This window comes from Lissotriton helveticus, chromosome 11 (assembly GCF_964261635.1).
Source record: "Lissotriton helveticus chromosome 11, aLisHel1.1, whole genome shotgun sequence".
In the NCBI taxonomy this organism is placed as follows: domain Eukaryota; kingdom Metazoa; phylum Chordata; class Amphibia; order Caudata; family Salamandridae; genus Lissotriton; species Lissotriton helveticus.
The window spans coordinates 681,949,741-681,971,613 of NC_136072.1; the positions used below are offsets into that span (position 1 = coordinate 681,949,741).

The window sequence follows — 21,873 nt, forward strand, 5'->3', positions numbered from 1 at the left end:
GGAGTTCCTATCGGGTGATAACCAAGCGCAGGAGCGCTAGAGGTACTGTTCAGATCTCGCGCAGGAGCGCTTACAATTGTTATAGCTTATCCGCGCTGGAGCACACTGTAGGTACTACGTGCAAAGCGCTGGGGCACAGTTATTCTTTATTTGCATCAACGCGCAGGAGCGCTTGTTCTGGGCTAATTTGCACAGCGCTGGGGCGCTAGTCATTTCTTGTTTACTAACATGCGCAGAAGCGCCAGGTCTTGGCTACTTGCACAGAGCAGGGGCGCTATTCGTCTTTTTATTTGCAGCACGCGCAGGAGCGCTATTCATGGGCTCATATACTTTCGCTGGGGTAATGCTTGCCTTTGCACAGGAATGGTTGTGCTTGCAGAACTACTAAACCTGAATCACTGTACGTGTATACTTACCAGCGCAGGAGCGCTTACATTATTTTCCTTTCCTTGATGGGAGCTATCATAAGCCTTGGTGAGTTGCCCCATGGTACATTCTTCTGTATGTGATTGGATAGTGGGAATAGGACGTGGGAGGTGCGGGAACCTTCTAATTGGGTCTCTCTTGTTTTCCCACCTGTTATCCACTGCACAACCTAGAGTTTACAGCCACAAGCCTCCTGACATTCCTCCTTTCCCTGGGTCCATCTACTCCCTGCCAGGTATTACTTTCTGCACGGGGTCAGGTGGGTACAGGGGCGGTGGCTCTTGTTGTCTCTGCGGAATCGCTTCACAAGCAAAGGTAAGCCTTGTGGGGTACCTGACAATATGATGGTGCGGTATAGATGACTGACTGCATGTATGAGTGACTGTATGGGTGAATGAGTAGATGTGTGTGTGGACCTAGGAATCAGTGAGTGGGTACGTAGTAACTGGTATAGGTGTGTCTATGGTTTCGAAAATGGTAGTCTGTATTTTACAGTGGATGTTTCAAAGGTTATATTAGGCTGTGAGGAGGTGCATCAGATTATCACGTGGATGATGTCATCAGTGATGTCATTTGAGATGTCATCAGTGATGACACTGACCATGTCATGAATGATGTAATATGTGACGTCATCAGCAGTGCATTGCGGAGGCGCGAGTTATAGTTAGCTATACTAACTATAACAGCCACATTTAATGATCAGAAATATTTTCTGAGGCCAATAAACTACCCTAATAAAGCCATGATTTCCTTTGCCATGGTCTCAGTGGAAACATGTCCCAGAGTTGTGCAGGTGATCAATAAAATTACCAATTGTGAGTATGGATATTATGAATATGTATGCACTTTGGGTATCAACGAAGGGAAATCACTCCAGTTTAAAAATACAGCACACAAGGGATTCAACCAGGTGAGGTGATTCCCATCCATCTTCTGCATTACTCCTGGTGAGGCCCTTGAAGTGTGGGCTCTCTCGCAGGGAATACACCCCAGCATGTGTCACTGGTTCCAGCGTATGCAAATCACTGAGTCCTCTGTGGTCTCTCCACCACATTCACTACTTCTTTGTGTCCTCGTCTTTTCCTAAAGATTCTGAGAGACATTTATAGACATTTTTATGGTCTGGTGGATTAGTGGACTAATGCTTCCCCTGTAAGGCCTGTGTTCAGCCTCATGGTTACAGGTTCAAATCCCAGTGGGTCCACTCAGCCTTTCATCCTTCTGAGATCGATAAAATGAGTACCGTTGAGTTGGGTAACAATACACATCTGTTATTCAGCGCCAAGATCCACTGGGGTAAACATGCGATTTACTAATACATGTTATGTCATTTATAGACATTATTATGTGAGCAGCTAGCCTATGTTGTAGTCTTTTCTCCAAGGGCATGTAATGTGTTAATTGCCCAAACCTCTGCTATGGTCATGGGCAAACATTGGGATCCCTCTGGATAGTACATCGCAGTTCCCCATATTCTAAGAAATGGGTCATCAGTGAGGTGCCAGCAGCTCTGCAACAGTACCCGCCCCCCCCCCACGCCTCCACCCCCTCTCCCCCCGCCCGCTATCAGCACCATGTGAACATTCTCCTAAAGTTAGCACAAGGCCATCGCTAACCACATTTAAAACAAAAAGTGCCCAAATCACAAAAAAAGAGTTCTAGAGTAAATTATAAGTGCCTCGAAATTCACAGCAGTTGTCTTATACTCTATTAACCAAGATTTGCACTGGAGCATTTTTTTTTCCAAAATATATTCATGTGGAAATGTTGTCACTAAGACGTAAGGTAGTACACATTATACGATATTAATTTCGTAGAATAATTTGCTTCAGAGCAAATCTTTGTGAAAGACAAGTGGTTGCACGTTGAGAGCTTATGAAAAACGCAAACTCATGAATAGTAAGACATCTAATACCGCTTGTTAAGAAAGAGCAACAGTTGTAAAATTTAAACACGCAGGAAAAATGCAATTAACCATAAAGATTCCATGTGTATGTCCGTTTCCTTCAATGTTTAAAATGCAACGTAAGACTTTTTGCTACCCTGTTGCCAGGATTGACATACTTTCCTGATGCCTTTGTAAATTACCCATATTTTATCAGGAGTGGAAAGAGTTCATAGTTCATATAACTATGGGGGGTAGTTTATTATATATAACAAGACATAAGTAGAGACGCGTGGGCTTTTGAGCAAGTTCCCATTTCGTTAATCTTGAAAAATGAAGGGGAAAATGCCTCTGTTGTTTTCTAAAATATGTGCGGAGAAGTAAACAGTGATCACTAAGCTTCATGAAACGCTTAACACATTCCTTGAAGGGTACACAAAAGCCAGATTAAAAAACGTGTTCTTATGAACTAAATGACTTTCATGCTTTAATGGTAACAAAAGCTATCCTGTTCTGCTATTGTACAGTACGTTAAAGTAGCTACCTTTATTTTCGTCAAAAGTTGATATATGGTAAATGAAGCCACAAAATTCAGCCATACAAAGTTTCATTTTACGGTATGATGCTTAAACAATCTAGAATCTGCAGCTGAAGCATCATATTTGTGTGTGTTGTTTTGAATTTGAATGAGGATTATACGGGTACTTTTGTGGCCTTCCAATAAAGGGTGCTTGGTAAAAGACACAAGTGTTTCAATCTACATCATTGTGTAAATAGAAAGTGAGTAATACCACTTATACAAGCACATTCCACAGGGGCTGGGATCACCCACCGGGCTTTCTCGGGGGAGCGGAGGGGACAAAGGCTGTATGTGTAAGTATGTATGTATGAAATGTATACCTACATGAAACCTAGCCAAAAGGCAATGTAGCGCTGTACAGGGTCAAAGGCAAGGAGACAGTCAAGTTTTTCGACAAATAGCTGGTCACCATTAGGGGGGCCTGTATAGGAGCGCAAGCCGGAGTTTTGCTGGATTATCATTTGATACTGCTTCATCTGCAGATAAGCTGGCACAAATGCGTGACCTTGTCACTGAACATAATGACACTGTTGATCAGGAGCTGCGGCATTGCTCTCGGCGTCGGGTGGCTCGGTATTATGGGGAAGGTGGGCGGCCTGGCCCAGAAGTTGGTGGAGCCCCGTAGTCAAGAGCCCATAAATGAGCTTGTCGATGACACTGGTACCCCACGCCATTCGACGGAGGAGCTTTGTGAAATAGTGTTGAAATTTTATAAGGACCTATACGCTGCTAGGAAGTCCCCTCCATCTGAAGAAACGCATGACTATCTTGATGATGTGGCATTGGGGTGGCTTTTCAAGGCCCATTGCGAATATTTGGTGCAGCCTTTTGGTGAGGAAGATGTTCGGGACGCTATCATGGCCTTGCCGACTTGCAAAGCCGCTGGACCGGATGGTCTACCAAATGAATTTTATAAGCCGTTTGCGCCAGTGTTAGCTCCACGGTTGCTAGAGTTTTACGCGGAAGCGTATGATAATGGGACTCTGCCACCAACGCTCCGGGAGGCCCTGCTGGTCACCTTGCTGAAACCGGACAAACCCCCTAATCACTGCGGATCATATAGGCCACACTCTATCATTAATATTGACACCAAAATATTAGCTAAAATGATAGAAACTAGACTCCAACCTCCGATACCCTTACTGGTGTTGCCAGATCAATCTGGTTTTGTTACGGAGAGATCCACTACGCATAATCTGCGCACGTTGTTCTCTACGCTGCATTATTTTGCACCCGACTTTCAGGCCGTTGCTGTGTTACTAGACGCAACAAAGGTGTTCGATTCCGTGCATTGGTCCTATATGTTTACGGTCCTGAGTTGGATGGGGTTCTCCCCCTTCTTTGTGCAGTGGCTTAGGGTACTATATAGCGAGCCGGTCGCCCAGGTGCGGGTCAATGGCAGGGTCTCGTCCTTATTCCCTATAGAAAGAGGCACACGGCAGGGATGCCCTCTGTCACCCTTGCTCTTCTCTTTGATGTTGGAGCCTCTTGCTTGCAAGCTCCGCCAAAAACATTCTGCCGCGGCTTTATGGTTCCGACAGCGCCCGCTGATCGTCTCGCTATACGCGGACGATATGCTGCTCTATGTCCGGGAACCATCTGTTCTCTGGTCTGCGCATTAATTAGTCCAAATGTGTCGTTTTTCCAATAACGGCGCATATGAGGGAAGTTGAACTAGACTTTCCGCTGACCTGGTCCTCTGAGCTCGTGAAGTACTTGGGGGTGTGGATCCACAGGGATCCAGCTGTGGTGGTCACCGAGAACAATGGATGCTCCATTATGCGCATAGCAGAGCAGGCGGAGCGATGGGCACGTCTCCCCTTGTCATGGGCAGACAGGATCGCTGTAGTTAAAATGGTGTTCCTGCCCAAGATGATGTATTTTTTTTATTAATATTCCTATTAAATTGAATGTAGCACTATTCCAAACTTTGCAGACGGCTCTGCTCACCTTCGTCTAGGGGGGCAAAAAACCTAGATGCCGCTGGGATCTATTGACGCAGCCTTTTGATCGGGGTGGTTTCGAAGCTCCGGACCTTCGCTTGTATTACATCTGTGAGCAGGCTCATTTTGCCCATTATTGGTATTTTCCGCAGTGCTTTCAGCCAAATGTGGCTATTGAAGTGGATGCCGTCCTCCCCATCCCGGTGCAGACTATGGTTCTGTCGGGTGGCTCGGGTGGCTCGGGTGGCCCCCGCCAGGAAATAAACCCCCCTCCATGCACGTCTTGGGCGTGGCGGGCTTTAGCTGCCAAGTTGCAACTTCCATATCTATACGCCCCTCTTCTGCCCATTGCCTCTCATCCGGGGATCTCGGCTGTTCGGGAGGCCGCTGCATTAAAGGAACTTGCGGAGGCGGGTATTGTCAGGATGGGGGATCTGTACAAGGAGGGCCGTTTCAAAACCCTTGGAGAGGCCCAAAGTGGAGTGAATCACAATTTTATGTTCCGCTTCACGTATGTCAGGGTCCGGCAGGCTGTTCGGGATGCATATCCAGACTTCTCTGAGGAGCCTACAGCTCTTCGGGCGCTGCAGGTGCTGCTGGCAGGGGAGAGCCGCAAGGGGCTTATCACTAGGTTTTATTACGCTTCCCAACGAGAGCGTGAGTCTGAGGATCACCGTCGCGCCAGCGCTGGCAGGTCGCAATAGGCAGTCCAATCTCGATGGAGGTATGGACGACATGCTGTCAACTCATGAGCCGACTTACAGCCAACTGCAACCTTAGGATCATTCACTTCATATTTCTACATCAAGTATATTATTCACCTTTTCAACTTCATAAGTATGGCCTGAGAGACACGGCGAGCTGTGTGCAGTGTGGTGCTGGCGATGCAGATTTTTATCATGTTGCATGGTTGTGTGGGAGGGTGTTTGCTTTCTGGACTGAAGTGACTCGTATATTGTCGGAAGTGGTGTTGGAGACTGTAGCCTGCATGCCTGAGTTGTGCCTTCTGGGGTATGTGAAACACCTGAAGTCAGCTAATAGACGCCTTGTGGCGGCCTCCACTTTGCTTACAAAACGGGCGGTGGCCCAGAGATGGTGATCGAGGTCTGCGCCTACAATAAAATTGTGGCTCAAGGAGCTGGTCAATTGTAGGGACCAGCTACAAGTGTATGAGGAAGAGTTGCCGGAATCCTCCAGCCCTAAAGATTTTTGGAGCCCCATAACAGCATATCTGATGGCTCATCCTGATTTATTCTGAAGTGTTATGTTCCATGAGTTGCACTACTGTGTAAATTCCTAATACACTTTACATGGTCGGGGAATACTCTATTATTGGACTTAGAGTTGGGATACCCTATTTTTTGTTGTGCTGATGCTTTCTGACTGTAATGGACCACTAAGCAGTGCATGCTCCTATTGAGTCGCTTCGGGGAGGTGTGAAGAAGTACTCTTGTCGCCTGGTTGAGGGTTGGGGTGAGGTGGGTAGGGTTGGGGGGAAGTTCTTTAATTTTTTCTTTTGCTTCACTATGCACAGAGATACTTTCCAACTGTAATTGTACTTATTGGCTTCAACTTATGTACACTGTGACTATTGCATGTGGTAGCAATGGAAGTAAGTTGTCTTTTGGTACTATCGAACATCTAATAAAAAGTTTAAAAAAATAAAATAAAAAAAGTTTTTCTACAAATAGCTGATTTGTGGACAGTTAATGCATCGAGAATTAGAGTTCGTCAAAGAGATACATCTTCTACTGTTTCCCGAATTGGAGCAGGTTTCAAGTCCTGATGGATACAGTGATGTTGTTTGAGATCCTAGGCATATAGATGGAAAAGGGATATACCTTAGTTTTGTTTATGTGCATTTATTTGTCTCCAATCTGATGATGTCCCGACAGCAGGTGGGCTTAGGACTTGTTCTTCTAGTGCACTCACCTTCACTTCTATGGCTCAGTGTCAGTTATGCATTTCCATTTCTTCTGACTGAAACATGCCATTGTCTTGAATGCCTCCATGAGCTTGGCCCTAGCTGAATGGTTGAGCCCATTTTTAGAATGAAAAAGTCTGCAGTTTATTTTTCTAAAAATTTAAAGTAGTCATCCATGAGCCATCCAACTTTAAATGCGCCATATACTCTGTGATGTCATACCAGGTATTGAGTCACATTAGTGAGTCGTCAGATAGACCCCGCCTGAGAATGCAGACACCTGCCCATTCTGGAACATCTGATGCTGGGAGGAATAAGTGACCCAGGAGAGAGGAGGAACTGTGTGGAATACATAGGAAGGCAAAAACCCACTCATCCCATGGCACATTAGCCACACATCAATCATGAAAAGGTATTCCTTTCAGGCCGACAGTCAAGTCATTCAAAGGTAGCCAAGTTTTAAAGGACTCCAAATGGCACAGTCCTTTTTCATAATGGCACTAAAGTCACCCTCTAGTAATCTGATCCAGCAGGTGTCTCAATGGTGGATATCCTGGTGGGAAGAGGTTCCCCCTTTTGGATTGACAGAATGTTATCAAACATGTGAGTATGGATAGTTAACTGTAACATAATACGATTAAGTATTCGTAAGACTTAGCCATGAGCACTAGAGTGGGAGGTTCAGTATTTATATTCTGGTGAATCGCACATTGTTCCTCATCTTCTTCTTTGACCATGGAAGGAGTGGGTCACTCCTCATAATCATTGTGATTCTTCTCATTTGTCGGGTTGTGGCAGTGCCTCTAACAGCTCTGCTATTCTCTTGTCTGCCAGTCGTCAAGGGCAACCATTACTTTGATGCATTGTATGTAATTCTGCAGGTCCTACACTTGTCTGTCTTCTCTTCCACCTAGTCTTGATCAATTTCAAGTGTGTCAAGAAAGAGTGCGCTCTTCCCGTGTTGAGCACTTTTAATCTAGCTGGAAACAGTGGTAAAAAGTCTTCCTCATCTTTTTCTTGATACCTTCAAAAGGACTTGCATTGCTGCTAAACCTTCAGTATATAGCCTGAGAAGATCATGATGTTGGAGAAGTTGAGGTAGTGGTCACCTTTATGTTGGGTTGTCCCTAGAATAGCATTTGAGTCAATTGGATTGAGGCTATGAGGAGTAGGTCGGGAGCCACAGTGACTCCTCATGTGAAACCAGGAGGCATGCCTCTCGCCTACACACTACAGTAAGTATGGCTGGCTTAGCCTCTTTGATAAAAACAATCTAGATAGAAAGCCCATTTACAGGTTCATGCAGTAGCGGTCGGCAGTAGGTGTTTCTGTAGGGCGGTGACGTGGGCAGGGGGAGGGGCATGGTGGGGGGTAGTAATGTATGGATTACGGAGATTTACAGGTAAGTAAACATTTAAATAAATAAAACGAATTTCGTTGCGCGCACTGCATCACCGTTGTGTGAAATTGAGAGAGCAGAAAAACAGGGGAATACGTAATAAATGGAAAATTGTGGATCAGGAAATGTTTTTAGCTGATCCAGTAAATGACAGGAGAGTGGATGGGATGTGTTGTCTTTCCGATTCAACTGAGCCATAATTTGTTCTGGGCAGCTTTAATGTTCTTTGTAAAACAATGTCCTGTTTGATGAACACTAAGTAAACTTCCATTGGATCTCCTATTCATCGATGGTTTAATCATGCTAAGAACTACAACTGGTAATGAAGACCCTTCTCAGAAATATTGAGGAAATTATGCAAGCTAGGAGGTCTTACAAGATGACCCATGAAATAGGAGTAGGCAAATTAGAGAGAAGGCTTGGAAGAATTTACTTTTAGCTGCAAAAGTGAGGGACTCCAAGGCTTTTTGGGATGTGATAAATCACCCCTATTTCTCAGATGATTAAAACTCCAAATTTGATTGTCATGTTTCCCCGGAAACCTGGTTGTCCCATTTCTCAAGCATTTTGTGAGTAAAAATCGCTTAATCCTCTTGTTCCAGGTCCCCTCAATTCCCCCTCATCAGGTACCAATCCTCTTCTTTCCCCCAAGAACGGTAGCAACTCTCTTGTCCCTTCTATTGACCTCAGCGATGTAACCTTGGCCATCCTAAAGAGTACCCCAGGCAAGATATCGGGCCCAGATGGGGTTCCCATTGATGTTCTTAGACAAAACACAACTTTTTGGGCTTCTTTGCTGAGGAATGTGTTCCACAACACCCTTGTAGATAAATAACAAAGTTCCTGGAGGAAACCCATCATAGTCCCCATTTTTAGGAAAGGCGACAAAGGAAATCCAATATGCTATCGCCCAATCAGTCCGCTGGATTCCTCTGTCAACATTTCTTGAAGGATGATTCTCCAGAAATTGGAAAATTGGGCTGAAGTTAAAGGTTTCCTTTCTGATGTGCAGTTGGGTTTTTGACCGAAGTGGGCACTGTGGAGAAGTCCCTCAACCTGCTCCTGATCACAGGTGAAGGAAGGCTCACCAAACCTAGCTTTCATAGACCTTTCTAGTTAGTTCAACCCGGAGGACAGGGGTAGGTTGTGGGGCTTAAAGAGAAAAGGTGGGGTAGATAATTCCCTGATAGAACTCGTCAAGCGCCTGCATTGGAACACTCTAGCTCAGGTTCGGTAGCTTAATGACTGGAAATGCACGTCTCCTTTCAAGCTCCATAAAGGGGTTGGACCTTAGCTCTCTTTCTATTTGTCTTCAACAATAATTTTTTTGACCAAGTATTGCAAGACAAAGGGAATGAACTGCTTAGGTTAGGGGACCGGTCAGTACCAGTACTCCTTTACGCAGACAATGCCGTGCTATTGTCACATACTGCAAACAGGCTTCTGCTTTTGCTAGACTCCTTCAACACGTTTATGGCAGGCTTAAACCTAAGGGGGAATCGTAGGAAATCATTCATTATGTACTATGGTTCTAGAAATACTCGTACACATAAGTTTATCATTGATGATATCTCCATTACCAAAGTCATGAAATGTAACTATAATTTTGGATATCAATTTTAAATGGGATATGGTTTTGGCCCAGAGAGGGCTTAAAAAAGAAAAACAGCTGCCGCTATTTTTTAAATTCACTGAGAAACTTAAACAAAAACCCATCAAAGAACATAGGGCCAGATGTAGGTGGCCATTTACCGACCGCTAAATGGGTTTTTGGGATGTAGGGGGCCAATTTTACAGAATCGGTAAATTTACCGAATCGGTAAATTTACCGATTTGGTAAAATACCGATTCGGTATTTTTACCGAATCGGTAACTTCTAGATGTAGGTGGGACTCTTCTGAGTCCCAAAGGCCTTTCAGATTCGGTATTTTACCACCCAATCCAATTGGGTGGTAAAATACCGAATCCAGGTGTGCTTGCACATGTGTGCATTCACACCTATGCCATGTGACAGACAGACATGCCCTTAGGGCATGTCTGTGTGCCACATGGCACACATGCCTGTATTTGGGGTGCTAGAGGGTGTCAAAGTGACACCCCCTGCACCCTTGCTGGAATCGGTATTTACCGAATCGGTAAATACTGGTTCGGTAATGCCCATTGATTCCTATGGGCTTCAAGGCCAATAGGAATCAATGGGCATTACCGAATCGGTATTTACAGATTCGGTAAATATCGATTTTTACAGATTCGGTAATTCAATTACCGAATTTACCTAAATCTCCCTCCTTCTATTTTACTGATTCATAAATACAGAATCGGTAAAATTCGGTATTTATGAGTCGGTAAAATAGAATTACCTACATCTTGCCCATAGTTCCTTTTATAATGCTAAATGCCTTTCTTTAAGCGCCTATGGGGCTGGAGTGTGGGGATATGCAGACTGAGGCCATTTACAAACCCTTTAAAATAAATCTCTCTGCAGATTGTTAGCAGTCCATAAAAGTACTGCCAACAATAATACCAACAATGAGGTTGTCTTTCCCTATATTGAGGATGCAATCAAACTGGCACCAGTTTTTCTGTGGGCAAAAATCTTGAGATCCCCCTTTACTAACTTCTCCCACCAAGTCCTTGCAGACCTCATTAAATTAGATCACGGAGATAATATTGCTTGGCTAGCTTATATTAGAAAATCATTTCTAGATCTCGATACCCCACATTTTTTCTATTCCCCCAGTGAAATTGATAGTAAGTTGAGGACCCTCATTCATTCTCTTTTTCAAACTATGAGAGACCTAAAAAGGTTACTTCTATTGAACATTGTAAACTATATTAATTTGGATTCCTAATCAGAAGCACAGATTTTACCTAACTTGTTTTAGGCTGAGCACAGCACACTTCCTGGTTGCTTTCCCACAACAGGACAGCTGGTTTTCTCCCCTGCCCTCTTGACCTTTCAATAACCTTGGCCAGCAATCCTTTACCCACTTTGTGTTTTTCGGCAGTATTTACACTTCCCCTCAGCCTAATTTTTTATGCCTCATATTAGGCTTAAATAAATAAAGATTGGCTAGACGGAGTCTTACATTTCTGTAGTGTTTGGACACTGAGTTTCTGTCATGCTGTAATTAGATACATATGTCATTCCCTAAGGATCAGAAGAGACTAAAGTGCTTTGATAAATTGTCAGTTCTGAAGTGTTTTTATTTGGTGTTTTAATTGCTGTATTGCCCATGTTGCTTGTATTTTAACTGCTTGTTTTTACCATGTTTATTGTTTTGTTATGGCTATGTTAACCAAATAAAGTGATTTGACTGACTGACGCCACTCAGGGGATGATGCAAGCTGGGAGGAGCATCTTGGAGCCATGGAGCTACGCTGCTGTCAAGCTGCGATCACCACTGCACCTAGAGGAAAGCCAAGCTATCCCTACAGAACAGTGGCTCATCAATAATTCACTGTTATGTTCTTAGTAAGGTTTTGGCTTATTTGTCTCTCGGTACAAGAGGGCACTTATTGTCAGTGTTGGACATGTATTTACACATGCACATTCATACGTCATTCCGTGGCACCAATTTTGTTTCAATATTCCGTTCCAAGATGAGAGACACCAATCTTGGAGCAGGAAATAAAAATTATGCACAAAAGAACATGAAAAGGCAAGGAGTGCCCTGGTAGAAAATTGAAGATGCTGGACCATCCAAAGAAATATGAAAAACACACAAATGGAGTGGGATCAACAGAGGTGCAGATGCAGGTGGTGAGATGGAAGTAAACAATGCTGAGTGACAGTAGCCACAAAGAGACGTGAAGTGAGGGAACAATGGAGGAGTGGGAATTCAATTTGTTTTAAAAAGCTGTCAGAGAAAGCAATAAAATATCTGTTGGCGAGAAGGGAGCCAACACAGAGAGTAGAGTGGTGATTTGAGGGTGGAAGCAACACATGAGGAAGACAGCAAGGAAACACATGCACTCCCATAGAGTGCTTGACGAAAAAGAAAAAAAGTAATTTCCTGAATGCAAGCAGTGGAAGGACACAAATTATGCACATCACAAAAACAATAAAGAAGAAATTTTTCGAGGTTGGGACACACAAAGAATAAGATGGAACGTGATTGAATAAAAAGAAGGAAAATTAAGCAGACAAAAAAATCATTCAATGAAGACAAAGAGTCTGACCTAAGGCCAACTATAGGAATAACATTTAAGGTAATTTGGGGAGAGGATGTAGCCTAATGGTTAGGGCAGTGGAACTGGGTTTGAGTCTTGGCAACGACGCTCAACATCCTATGATTCTGAGCAAATCACTTAATCTCCCTGTGCCTAACAAAAATTAATGTGTCCCCATGTATTGCAACTGGTGCTCAGGTAATGTGCTCTGATACCTGATTTCGGGTCAAGTTCGCGCTATATAACATTTTGAGAAAAAAAAGGTATTAGGGACAATAGGTCTTCAACTGTACACAAGACTTAAGAATGATAGGAAAGAGTCATTTTAAACACTATAAGTTAAATTGGCATCTTATGACACTCACTCGAATTTTTGAAATTCTGGGCTGGTGCCTCTAGTAAGTGAGATAAGGCGAGATCGTTATAGGGCCACCACCATATGGTGCCAATAACATGAAATGCATTAAAAACATCCTTTTCATTAAAAGATGGTGAGGGCTCCAGCAGCAAAATTATATTTTGCTTGGAGAACCAAACACAGTTTCTTTGTTTTCTTGTGCTAAATTCTACTTGACAGGCTTTACTTCAACCAATCATTGGTTGGTAGGCTTACAAAAGACACATAGCTAAATAATTCTAGCAGCACAAAATAGCCTGCTGTTTCGAAAGCTAAAATTAAGACCAAATGCACATAGCCAACCGCTCCGTTTGTTCAATATATATATTGTGTACTACCGAATTCTGTGATGATCAGAAACTGTACTAATAAGTTCTTAGGACCTGATTACGATGTCGTATCGGGGATGGGACTGCCCAACAAGCTGTCGGTGGTCCCGCACCCTGAATTGCAATGCAACCGCCTGCAAGCCTTTCACAAACTGTATTTTTTAACACAGTCCAAAAAATGAAATGCACATTGTGCGTATACGCCTACACTATGTGGCAGACACCATGTGATGCCTGCCACATGGTGCAGGGATATGGTGCCCAGATGTATGACATTACAACGCATGCTTTTACATCGCATGCCTTTACAACACGGTTTTTACAACGAAAACCTTTACAACGCATAGCGCTTTGGGGTGCTGGATAGTGAATAGTTTAATTTACTATTCCAGCTCCAGTCCCTGTGGACACTAGGGAAGGTGTGGGATAGTAAATTAAACTTATTCCCTATCCTAGAGCGCCCCCCCAGCGCAATGTGTTGTAATGGTTTGCGTTGTAAAAGTTACGTCGTAAAGGCACTGTGTGGTAAAAGTTGCGTTGTAAGGGATGTTTCCCTGGTGCCCCTCAAAATCCAACTCTGAGGGATAGGGATAAAGGGGGGACTGCTACGGGCCCCCAATGTCCCTCTCGGCCAGCCTTTTCATGGCGGGTAACCAGCCATGAAAGGGGAGAGGGACATCATAATTCCTACAGCGGTGCCAGGCACCGCCACCATTGTAGGGAACGGAGTGCCCTCCAACTGTCCGACAAGCTCCTTGAGCCTGTTCGATCTATGGCGGTCAGTCTCTCCAACCGCGACCCCTTCGCCAACCATCCTAATGTGGCGGGTGGAAAAGCTGCTTGTGATGGTGGTGAGACCACCACCAACAGGCTGTCGGTGGTAGTCTTACCATCATCGTAATCAGGCCCTTAGAGTTCTACTAAATGTAATCTTAATTATATTATTGAATCTTGGAAACGGGTCTGATTCATGTGGTCCCCTATTTGCTTTCCTCTACCTTTTTATCCACCAAGAACTCTTTGCACGAGCTTCCTCAATTTATCAATGCAATGTTTTCTGATTTAAAAAGGAATTAATTTTCAAAATAAACCTTTTTGATGATGATGATTTGAAAAGTTGAATTTGAAACCTTCCAGTTTAAAACATGCATGTACTATATATTAATTAATATTAGATATTAAATATTAAATATTTTATAAGTTGATACAAATATAGATACAAATATCATATGTATTTTAAATTTTTACTCTTCGCAGAATTTTCAAATTTCAGATGCTAAGGTCGGTGCATGCAGATTATAAGGCTGATCTGTACAAGTGTATATTTATTAAGTGATTCAGATAGCTTATACTATTCACAGGTCTTGAGTGATATAATAGTAATGCTCCAGGTAGAAGTTGTTAAATAATAATATTATACAGAAACTCAGGTAATTTATCTATCACAGAAAAATATTGTGGTTAGTGAAAGAAGTAACCTTTTTCTTCCACATCTTCAAGCAATATCTTAAAATGTATAAAACACTTTTACAAAATCGGTTTAAAGGGGAACATTTCAATTTGGAAGTTCAAAACAATATTTGCTAAGCTGAGTTGCACAATATTTTTCGGTATGATCAGCTTTACTACAGATCATCGTATATGGAGACACAAGGGACACCCTACTTACAATTGTAAGTACCCAGGGTACTTACAATTGAACAAATAAACAGAGATTCCTGTGGACACTCAATGATTGATATTGCAATACATATCTGCACAATAGCAATGAAAGCTGAAGTAAACAAGATGTCAGAGAGAAAAAAGACATATAACACAAAGGGGCTTATTTATGAGCCCTTGCGTCACTTTTGCACCGCCGGTGCGTCACTTTTTGTGACCCACCAGCAGGGTAAAAAATGTGCCATGTTTAGAAAGTGACGCATCTAGGTAGATGCGTCACTTTGTAAATCCCTTCGCCACATTATTCCTGCTCCAGGTATAATGTATGCAGGGTGGGCGTTCTGACGCAAGTAAGCCTCATAGAAGTGATGCAGTGAAATCCATGAGATTTCACTGCGTCACTTCTAGGATGCAAATGCGTCAATAGCTTATTCCTGCCTCATAGCAGGCGTAAGACTGATGCAGGCACATTTTAAATGGCACTTGCCCGTGTGAAATGATCCATTGAATGAGTTGCGTCACTTTCGTGCTCCAGCAATGCGTCATTTTTGCGCCTACAGATACGTCAGAAATACTGATGTATCTGTAACTCGACATGATGCGTCATACTGTAAATATGACGCATCCAGCATTTCACAAGGAGGGTGCAATGAGAAGTGAAGCATCGCTGTTTTCACGCAGCAACGCGTCACTTTTCATAAATGAGGCCCAAAGTATATAGAGAAACAAGGTAATTTATATAATGCATTCACATTATTGTCGAATTCAGTGCAAAGTGTCCCAAGTGAGAGTGAAACCTATCAATATTGATTGTGACTTTTTGTGACATAAAAGCAAGGTTTCAATGTTTGTACAGAAACGAACATTCGATTGATGCAGGATATGTATTGCAATATCAATCATTGAGTTTCCACAGGAACCTCTATTTTTTTTGTAATTGCTACAGATCATAGCATGCATATAGCCTTTATCAGACTTTACCTGTAAATAGGCATCAAAAGTAGGTATATGTTTTCTCCTACTTTGTTCCCTTATTACATAAAATAGAACCCCTTCGTCCAAAAAAGTTAATTTATTTTTTAAACTTACTACCTGATCTGCGTTTGGAGCATCTGAAATATCATTCATACTTCTGCTCTGTGCAGGACCTAAAAGAAACAAAAAAAAATGTAAAAAAGACACCTATGCATTAAAAAATATTTTGGTGTCTGCAGATTACAAAACATGTCATATTTCTTTCAATTACAGAAATTGTTTTAATATTGATATCTGCACTTCAAGTGTAAATCCCGATGGTGCACAACCACTTACATTACTAAACACAACACCATTTTCTGCCCCCCTAAGGACAAATATCAAGCTTGTGTCATTGTAAATGCATTAACGCATGAGGAAGACTATTATCAAAGGCATTGTGAAATGCAACGCATCATTTAGAAAAGCACAGAAGCTTTTCTTAGGAGCCCAACATCAGCACTGCAAACTCTGCCAAACACCAAGGCTGCCTGATCTTGAATCCTCACTTTTCAACCACAGTACTTTTTTTTAGCATTATCGCTACACTCCCAGAAGAACCCTCCGCTCAGCCTCTAAGAATCTGCTCTCGGTCCCAAGATTTGCGAAGGCAAGGTGGGGAGGGAGAGCCTTTTCCACCTTGGCCCCCAAACTTTGGAACTCCCTTCCTCCGGAACTTGCCAGCCAGTCTTCCCTGTTGGACTTTCGGAAATGTCTGAAGACTTGGCTCTTCTCCCAGGCGTACTAGTGGCCTTGCATTCGGTGGTTTGAGATCTTATGTCTGTTTGTTTCTCGCGCCTTGATGCCCTTTTGGGGCTAAGTTTGCGCGTTATGAAATTATTTTCATTCATTCATTCATTCATAAAGTGAGCACTGCTAGTGTTACTTTAGGAAACGGTCTCTGCCACAGTTGTGGTTGACTGGTGTCCTAAATAGTTGAAGAGCTGGAGCAGCACTATTTTGCCATGAAATAGCGCCAGTCAAAATTGTTTTGTGATCTGGCCTTCTGTCTCTTTATCCTACCCTTGCAGGTTCGTTTTCATCCCTGCTTTCTCCCTTTGCCACTGTTTTCCTATAATTTTCTTCCTCCACCTTTCTCGCTTTCTGGCATCCCCTCTCTTGCTATTGGTCAAAGAATAATGCTGAAAAATGAGTCCAGGTACCCTAAAAGAAACGAGGGATACCACCCTCTGCAAGCACCTCACAGATTAAGCACTGGTGAAATATATAACTCAGACTACACACAACCACCAAACAAAGGAGAAAATGGTGAAAGGAAAGAAAGTAAGAAACAGACATATTTCTCAAACCCCTCTGTCAGGGTACAATGCCAGTACTGCACACACCATCTGATGTGTCCAGCGCAAAAGGTTGTCACAGTGTATTAGACTCATTGCACATTACAACAATTACAGTGCCAGCATTGATGTGTGTCTTGCCACTGCTTGCAACTGGCAAACGTAACCGTTCACCTGTGAATCACAAGCAATTGTGCAAGTAGTTCCAAAGCAATGTTGCACTTTGATGGCAGCAGTGCAAGATTTAAGGCAAAATAGCCCCAGTGCTTTGGGAGTTTGGATTTCGAGGTTATGTTTAGTGCAAGATCAGTGCATTTTATAAGTAAATGTTTCTATATGGTCAGTCAGTCTAAACTAAGTAAATTTACAAGTTAAAATTTCGATTTGTGACGACCGTTTTGCCAAATAGTGCTGAGACTGCATATTTTTAATTAGAATAATTTGGACTAACTTTAAATTGTACCAGTGTGCATGAGTGTAAACGTCTTCTCGAAGTGGCTTGGGTCCCTGCTGTTAGCAGCACTCCATGGTCGGATCCCTGTTGCATACACGAGTAGCTTGGCCTCGGTTGCTAGGGCTGGTAAGCAGGTTCACAGCACTCTGGGTTTAATTATAGATTTACTGTTCTCAAGTCCGCATCTACTAATCTTCACATATGTCAGGAATTACTTTTATTCGTTGTAGTGTGTATTGGATATCCAACTATTAGTCCAAACCTGTAATACTGTGCCTGGAGAAGGAAAATATTTTTATCGTTTTTCCGCTCGGTGTGGATAGCACTGGCTAAACCTATGTTATATACTTTGTTGCAAAAATGGCTAAAGGCTTTGTCACTTTCTAGTTTTCATAGCACTCTGCTAACCCTATGCTTAAAAACTCTGCTACAACAGACATTTGAGGTAGGCAGATTTAGAGTGCCGCGAGTGTTGTAGATGCAGTCCTAGTCCTACAAGAGCAGCTCTTCACCTGAACTTGAGAACTACAACAGCAACACACATAGAAAGAAGAATATGCCTTGAAGGATTGTTTTTCACAGGAAGGTAACCCTTCGTGCCCAATACAATCCTGCCCGTAATTCAGGCACTCTTGCACCATGGCGCAAGGGTGTCTGCCTTAGCATCAGGCAGACACAAGTGCCCACCAACGGGAGCTGATCAGCGCCATATCTTCACAAATATGGCACTGTACTGGTTTTTCCCATCTATGCAATACAGTGCAGCAACTTGCTGTGTGACTCTGCATTGTGCAAAATATTAGCAAATATGCCCCCAATGATTTAACCGGTTTGTGAGAAGGGTGATGTTGTGACCTTGTATTATAACGAATAACATATATTTTTCTGTACATTAAAAGAATATTGCAATTCATCTTGGAGTTTCTTGGCCTGAGAAACGAACTTTTCATTTAGCATTGTTCCTCTTTATAGTCACAGAACTTCTCAGTAACTTCCAACATCTTATACTGTATGGCAGTGGGTATTTTATCCCATTATCTTTATAATTAGTCCTCAATATCAATATGGCCTTTTATAAATGTTTATGACTTCGTGCCACATTGGCCATCTCTGTCTGCCCCAGTGTGCCAGAACCATTAACCCCATTGTTGCTTTTGTATTTTCTTGCTCAAATGTTTATTTCTTAGACTCCCCCTCCCAATGACCATGTATCTATTCACCTTTATCTTTGTTTTGATCTAATAGTATCCATGTATCTGTCTTTCCCTTTTCAGTATCTATTTCTCCATGTCAAGTGCTTGTAGTTCTAGAGCCTGTTTCTCCATATCTGCATTCATGCTTCAACCACTTTCAGTGAATTATGTGTATGTCACTCTTTTGCAGTGTTCTTTCTGTTTGTCTCCCACTCCAGTCTCCATGACTCAGTCCATAAATTGAGGACTCGTGGTCCTAGTGCCAATGTTTTGGTTTTCCAGTATTTGTATTTCCCTTTCCCAGGGTCCATGAGTCCAGCGCCCTGTTCACAATGTGTTGTTGTATCATTGTGTTTGTTTCCTTTTCTTTGTGATCTTGCACATTTCCCAGTGTTCATGTCAATTTATGGTCTGTGGTTCCTTGATTGTCTGTCTTAACTGCTCCGAGTGTCCATGTTTCTCTGCCCAAGTCTCCCTGAACTCCTTTCCCCTAGTTGGTAATACCATGCCCTGTGTTTGTGTCCACTTATTCTAATCTGTATTACTCCGAATAGTAGATTCTAAGAGTTAAATGCACCAGAAAGGAGAATGTGTTGTTGCTAAGAGTATGGTACTAGAATATTGTGGCCTAAATTTCGTCTGACAGACATATTGTATCCTAAATATCCTTTAGTAAAATATCTTTACCCACATAGAGTTAATAATACAAAATCTACACCTAATGGAGCAATATTAGCAACAATATTCACGTTAGAAGTTATTTATGTTATTGATATTCTTACACACAGCCTGGCTCCACACACAAAAGGAGGTAATTCTATCTGCCTTTGGCTGTAGGCTGACTCTGCCTTTGATGATGTAGAATAAAAAGCTACATTCTAAACAGTAAGTTAAGAGCCTTTAATCAAATTCCTTTGAATTTTGTGCGTGTCACGCTGTTAGAAAGGGGGCTATGTTTCAGCCCTGGGTGAGACTAGGATTGGAACATTAAAAAGGATTGACACTTTCAACAAATGGATTAAGTCATAGCCGTATAACCGTCCAGAAATATTTTTGCTGTGCTAGATTGAGGAGAAACTCCTGTTTCTCAGATCAAGATGCAGAAGTGATCCTGCTTGGATTCATATCATTCCTGCACTAAACATGCCTACCAGTGCTGGAGAAGCCAACTACCTCATTTTATCACATATCTACAGGGGTACTCGGTCTGCAATTGTGCCTTTCTGCTTAACGTTGAGCACAACGTGCCTTGGGGGTCGTTGCAGCTGCCAGAGCCTGTGCCTAACCTGGTACAGACAGAGAGGTTGGCACACACTGTCTATATGTCCTGCTGCTGCTTGCTCATTCTGTGATCTGTTTGAAGAATTTCCTAATGCATTCCTAATGCATCGACACTACTCCTCAGTCCAATGCTGGGATAAGAAATCTGTTCAACAGCAAGTGAAGTATTTCAGGTTTACTGAGCTTCTGATCTGCTACTGGCATGCATGAATACTCATCACCACGACATCTGCATCAGAGAATTTGACTTTGTTTCCATAACATAACATAACATGTACTATTGTATAGTGCACGTATCACCCGAAAGTCTCAAGGCGCTGAATAACAGATGTATATTGTTACCCAACGGTACTCATTTTATCAACCTCAGATGAATGAAAGGCTGAGTGAACCCACTGGGATTTGAACCTGTGACCATGAGGTCAAACACAGACCCCTGCAGTGGATGCATTAGTCCACTGCGCTACCAGACCCGGCCAGACTCTTTCAGCTATAGGTTACTCTAAAAGGTTCAGTTGTTAGACGTCTGCTGAACTTCATGTGTCTGAATTCAACTCTTAGGGTAGGGTTAAGGGCATTCCACACTCAGGATTCTTGCAAACCCAGAGATCTTCCACTACATTTAATCATCTTGAAGGAACATTGGGTGATCTAATAAACACATAGGTACTATTCTTTGTGAATCATCAAACATGATTTGTGTTATGCCTGCTTTTTGTAGTACATTTATTAATTATGAACTTGTGTCCTTGCAGGAATCGATTCAATATCAGGACTCCAACACCTCATACTCGGTTACAGTTACTTGGTGGCAAGGACTGCTAGTGGTGATGTAGTGATTTCTGTTTCTGTGTGAACCATGATCTCAGGGATAGGTACTTCATCCCTTTCAGTAAGATACTAAAAACTAACTTTGTAGTAATCTCTAATTGTATTACTAAGCATTTTTATATATCAGGATGTATATTCTATTGACAATCACAGAAGGCAGTGTAATTTGTATTGCATAACATCCGTTGCATCCTTCTTGGGCTGCATTAGCAGTTTCTTAACAAACTGGACCTAATTCACAAAGAATTAGTTTTCACTTACTTTTGGCCTACTCCAGGAATACTCTAAAAGTACTTTAGGGGTTAGTCACAATTACTCTAAGCAAATTCTTTGCGAATCCAGGCCACAGTGTTCTGTATGAATCTGTTGGATTGCCACATCTACACAAATCAGTTGTTTGATAACCATTTTTGGTTTCCATACAATTTGCTGGGAAGTGATCAGCTGTTAACAAACTCACCAGAAATGTTTTGTTTTTGATCAAGGGTGATAGAGCGCCATATTGTTTGAAAAATTGTAGGGGGTGCACCATAGTCCCAAGTAGTCAGCACCCGCATATTTAGAGGGCCATGTTATTGTGTGATTTTATAAAATAGTATTAGGCCGGGGATCAGTGCAATATGTAGAATTGTTTTTATATCATTTACAGATTGATGTAGTGCTTTAGTTGAGAGAAACATAACTTAGAATTAACTGCTCTGTGTGTAAATTGTGCCTTGAGATTGAACGTGCCATATTAAAGTTTCATGTGTAGGCTGCCTAATAAGAAACGTAATGCTTAAACATGAGAATAATGGTTGATAATGTAAAATGTAATGTTAGGATTGATTAATGAAATGTTTATGTTGTTGTATTAGAAATGCATTTAAAAGAGTAAAGGCCTGAGACATGGAAACGCTAGCAGAGGCCTAACTGTGGTTTTCTTAGCCTGACTAAGAAATGTCGGGTTGGAAATATACCTTGGGAAAGAAGCTCACGTTTGCAGTTGAATTTCGAATTGTAATTTAGAGCGTGCAGAGGTATTGTTTCTCATGCATTTCTCTTGCAGGTGCAAGGCCAAGCAGCTCGTTAGGTAGAATGAGCC

General features: G+C 42.4%; 1 protein-coding gene across 1 annotated transcript in view; it reads right to left on the minus strand.

Moving 5' to 3' along the window:
• Positions 1–21,873, minus strand: part of SLC4A5 (solute carrier family 4 member 5) — a 659,349-nt gene that overhangs the window by 497,730 nt on the left and 139,746 nt on the right. Inside the window, 1 exon segment of the mRNA XM_078665747.1 lies at positions 15,811–15,866. Within this exon segment, the coding sequence (XP_078521873.1) occupies positions 15,811–15,866 (56 nt within the window).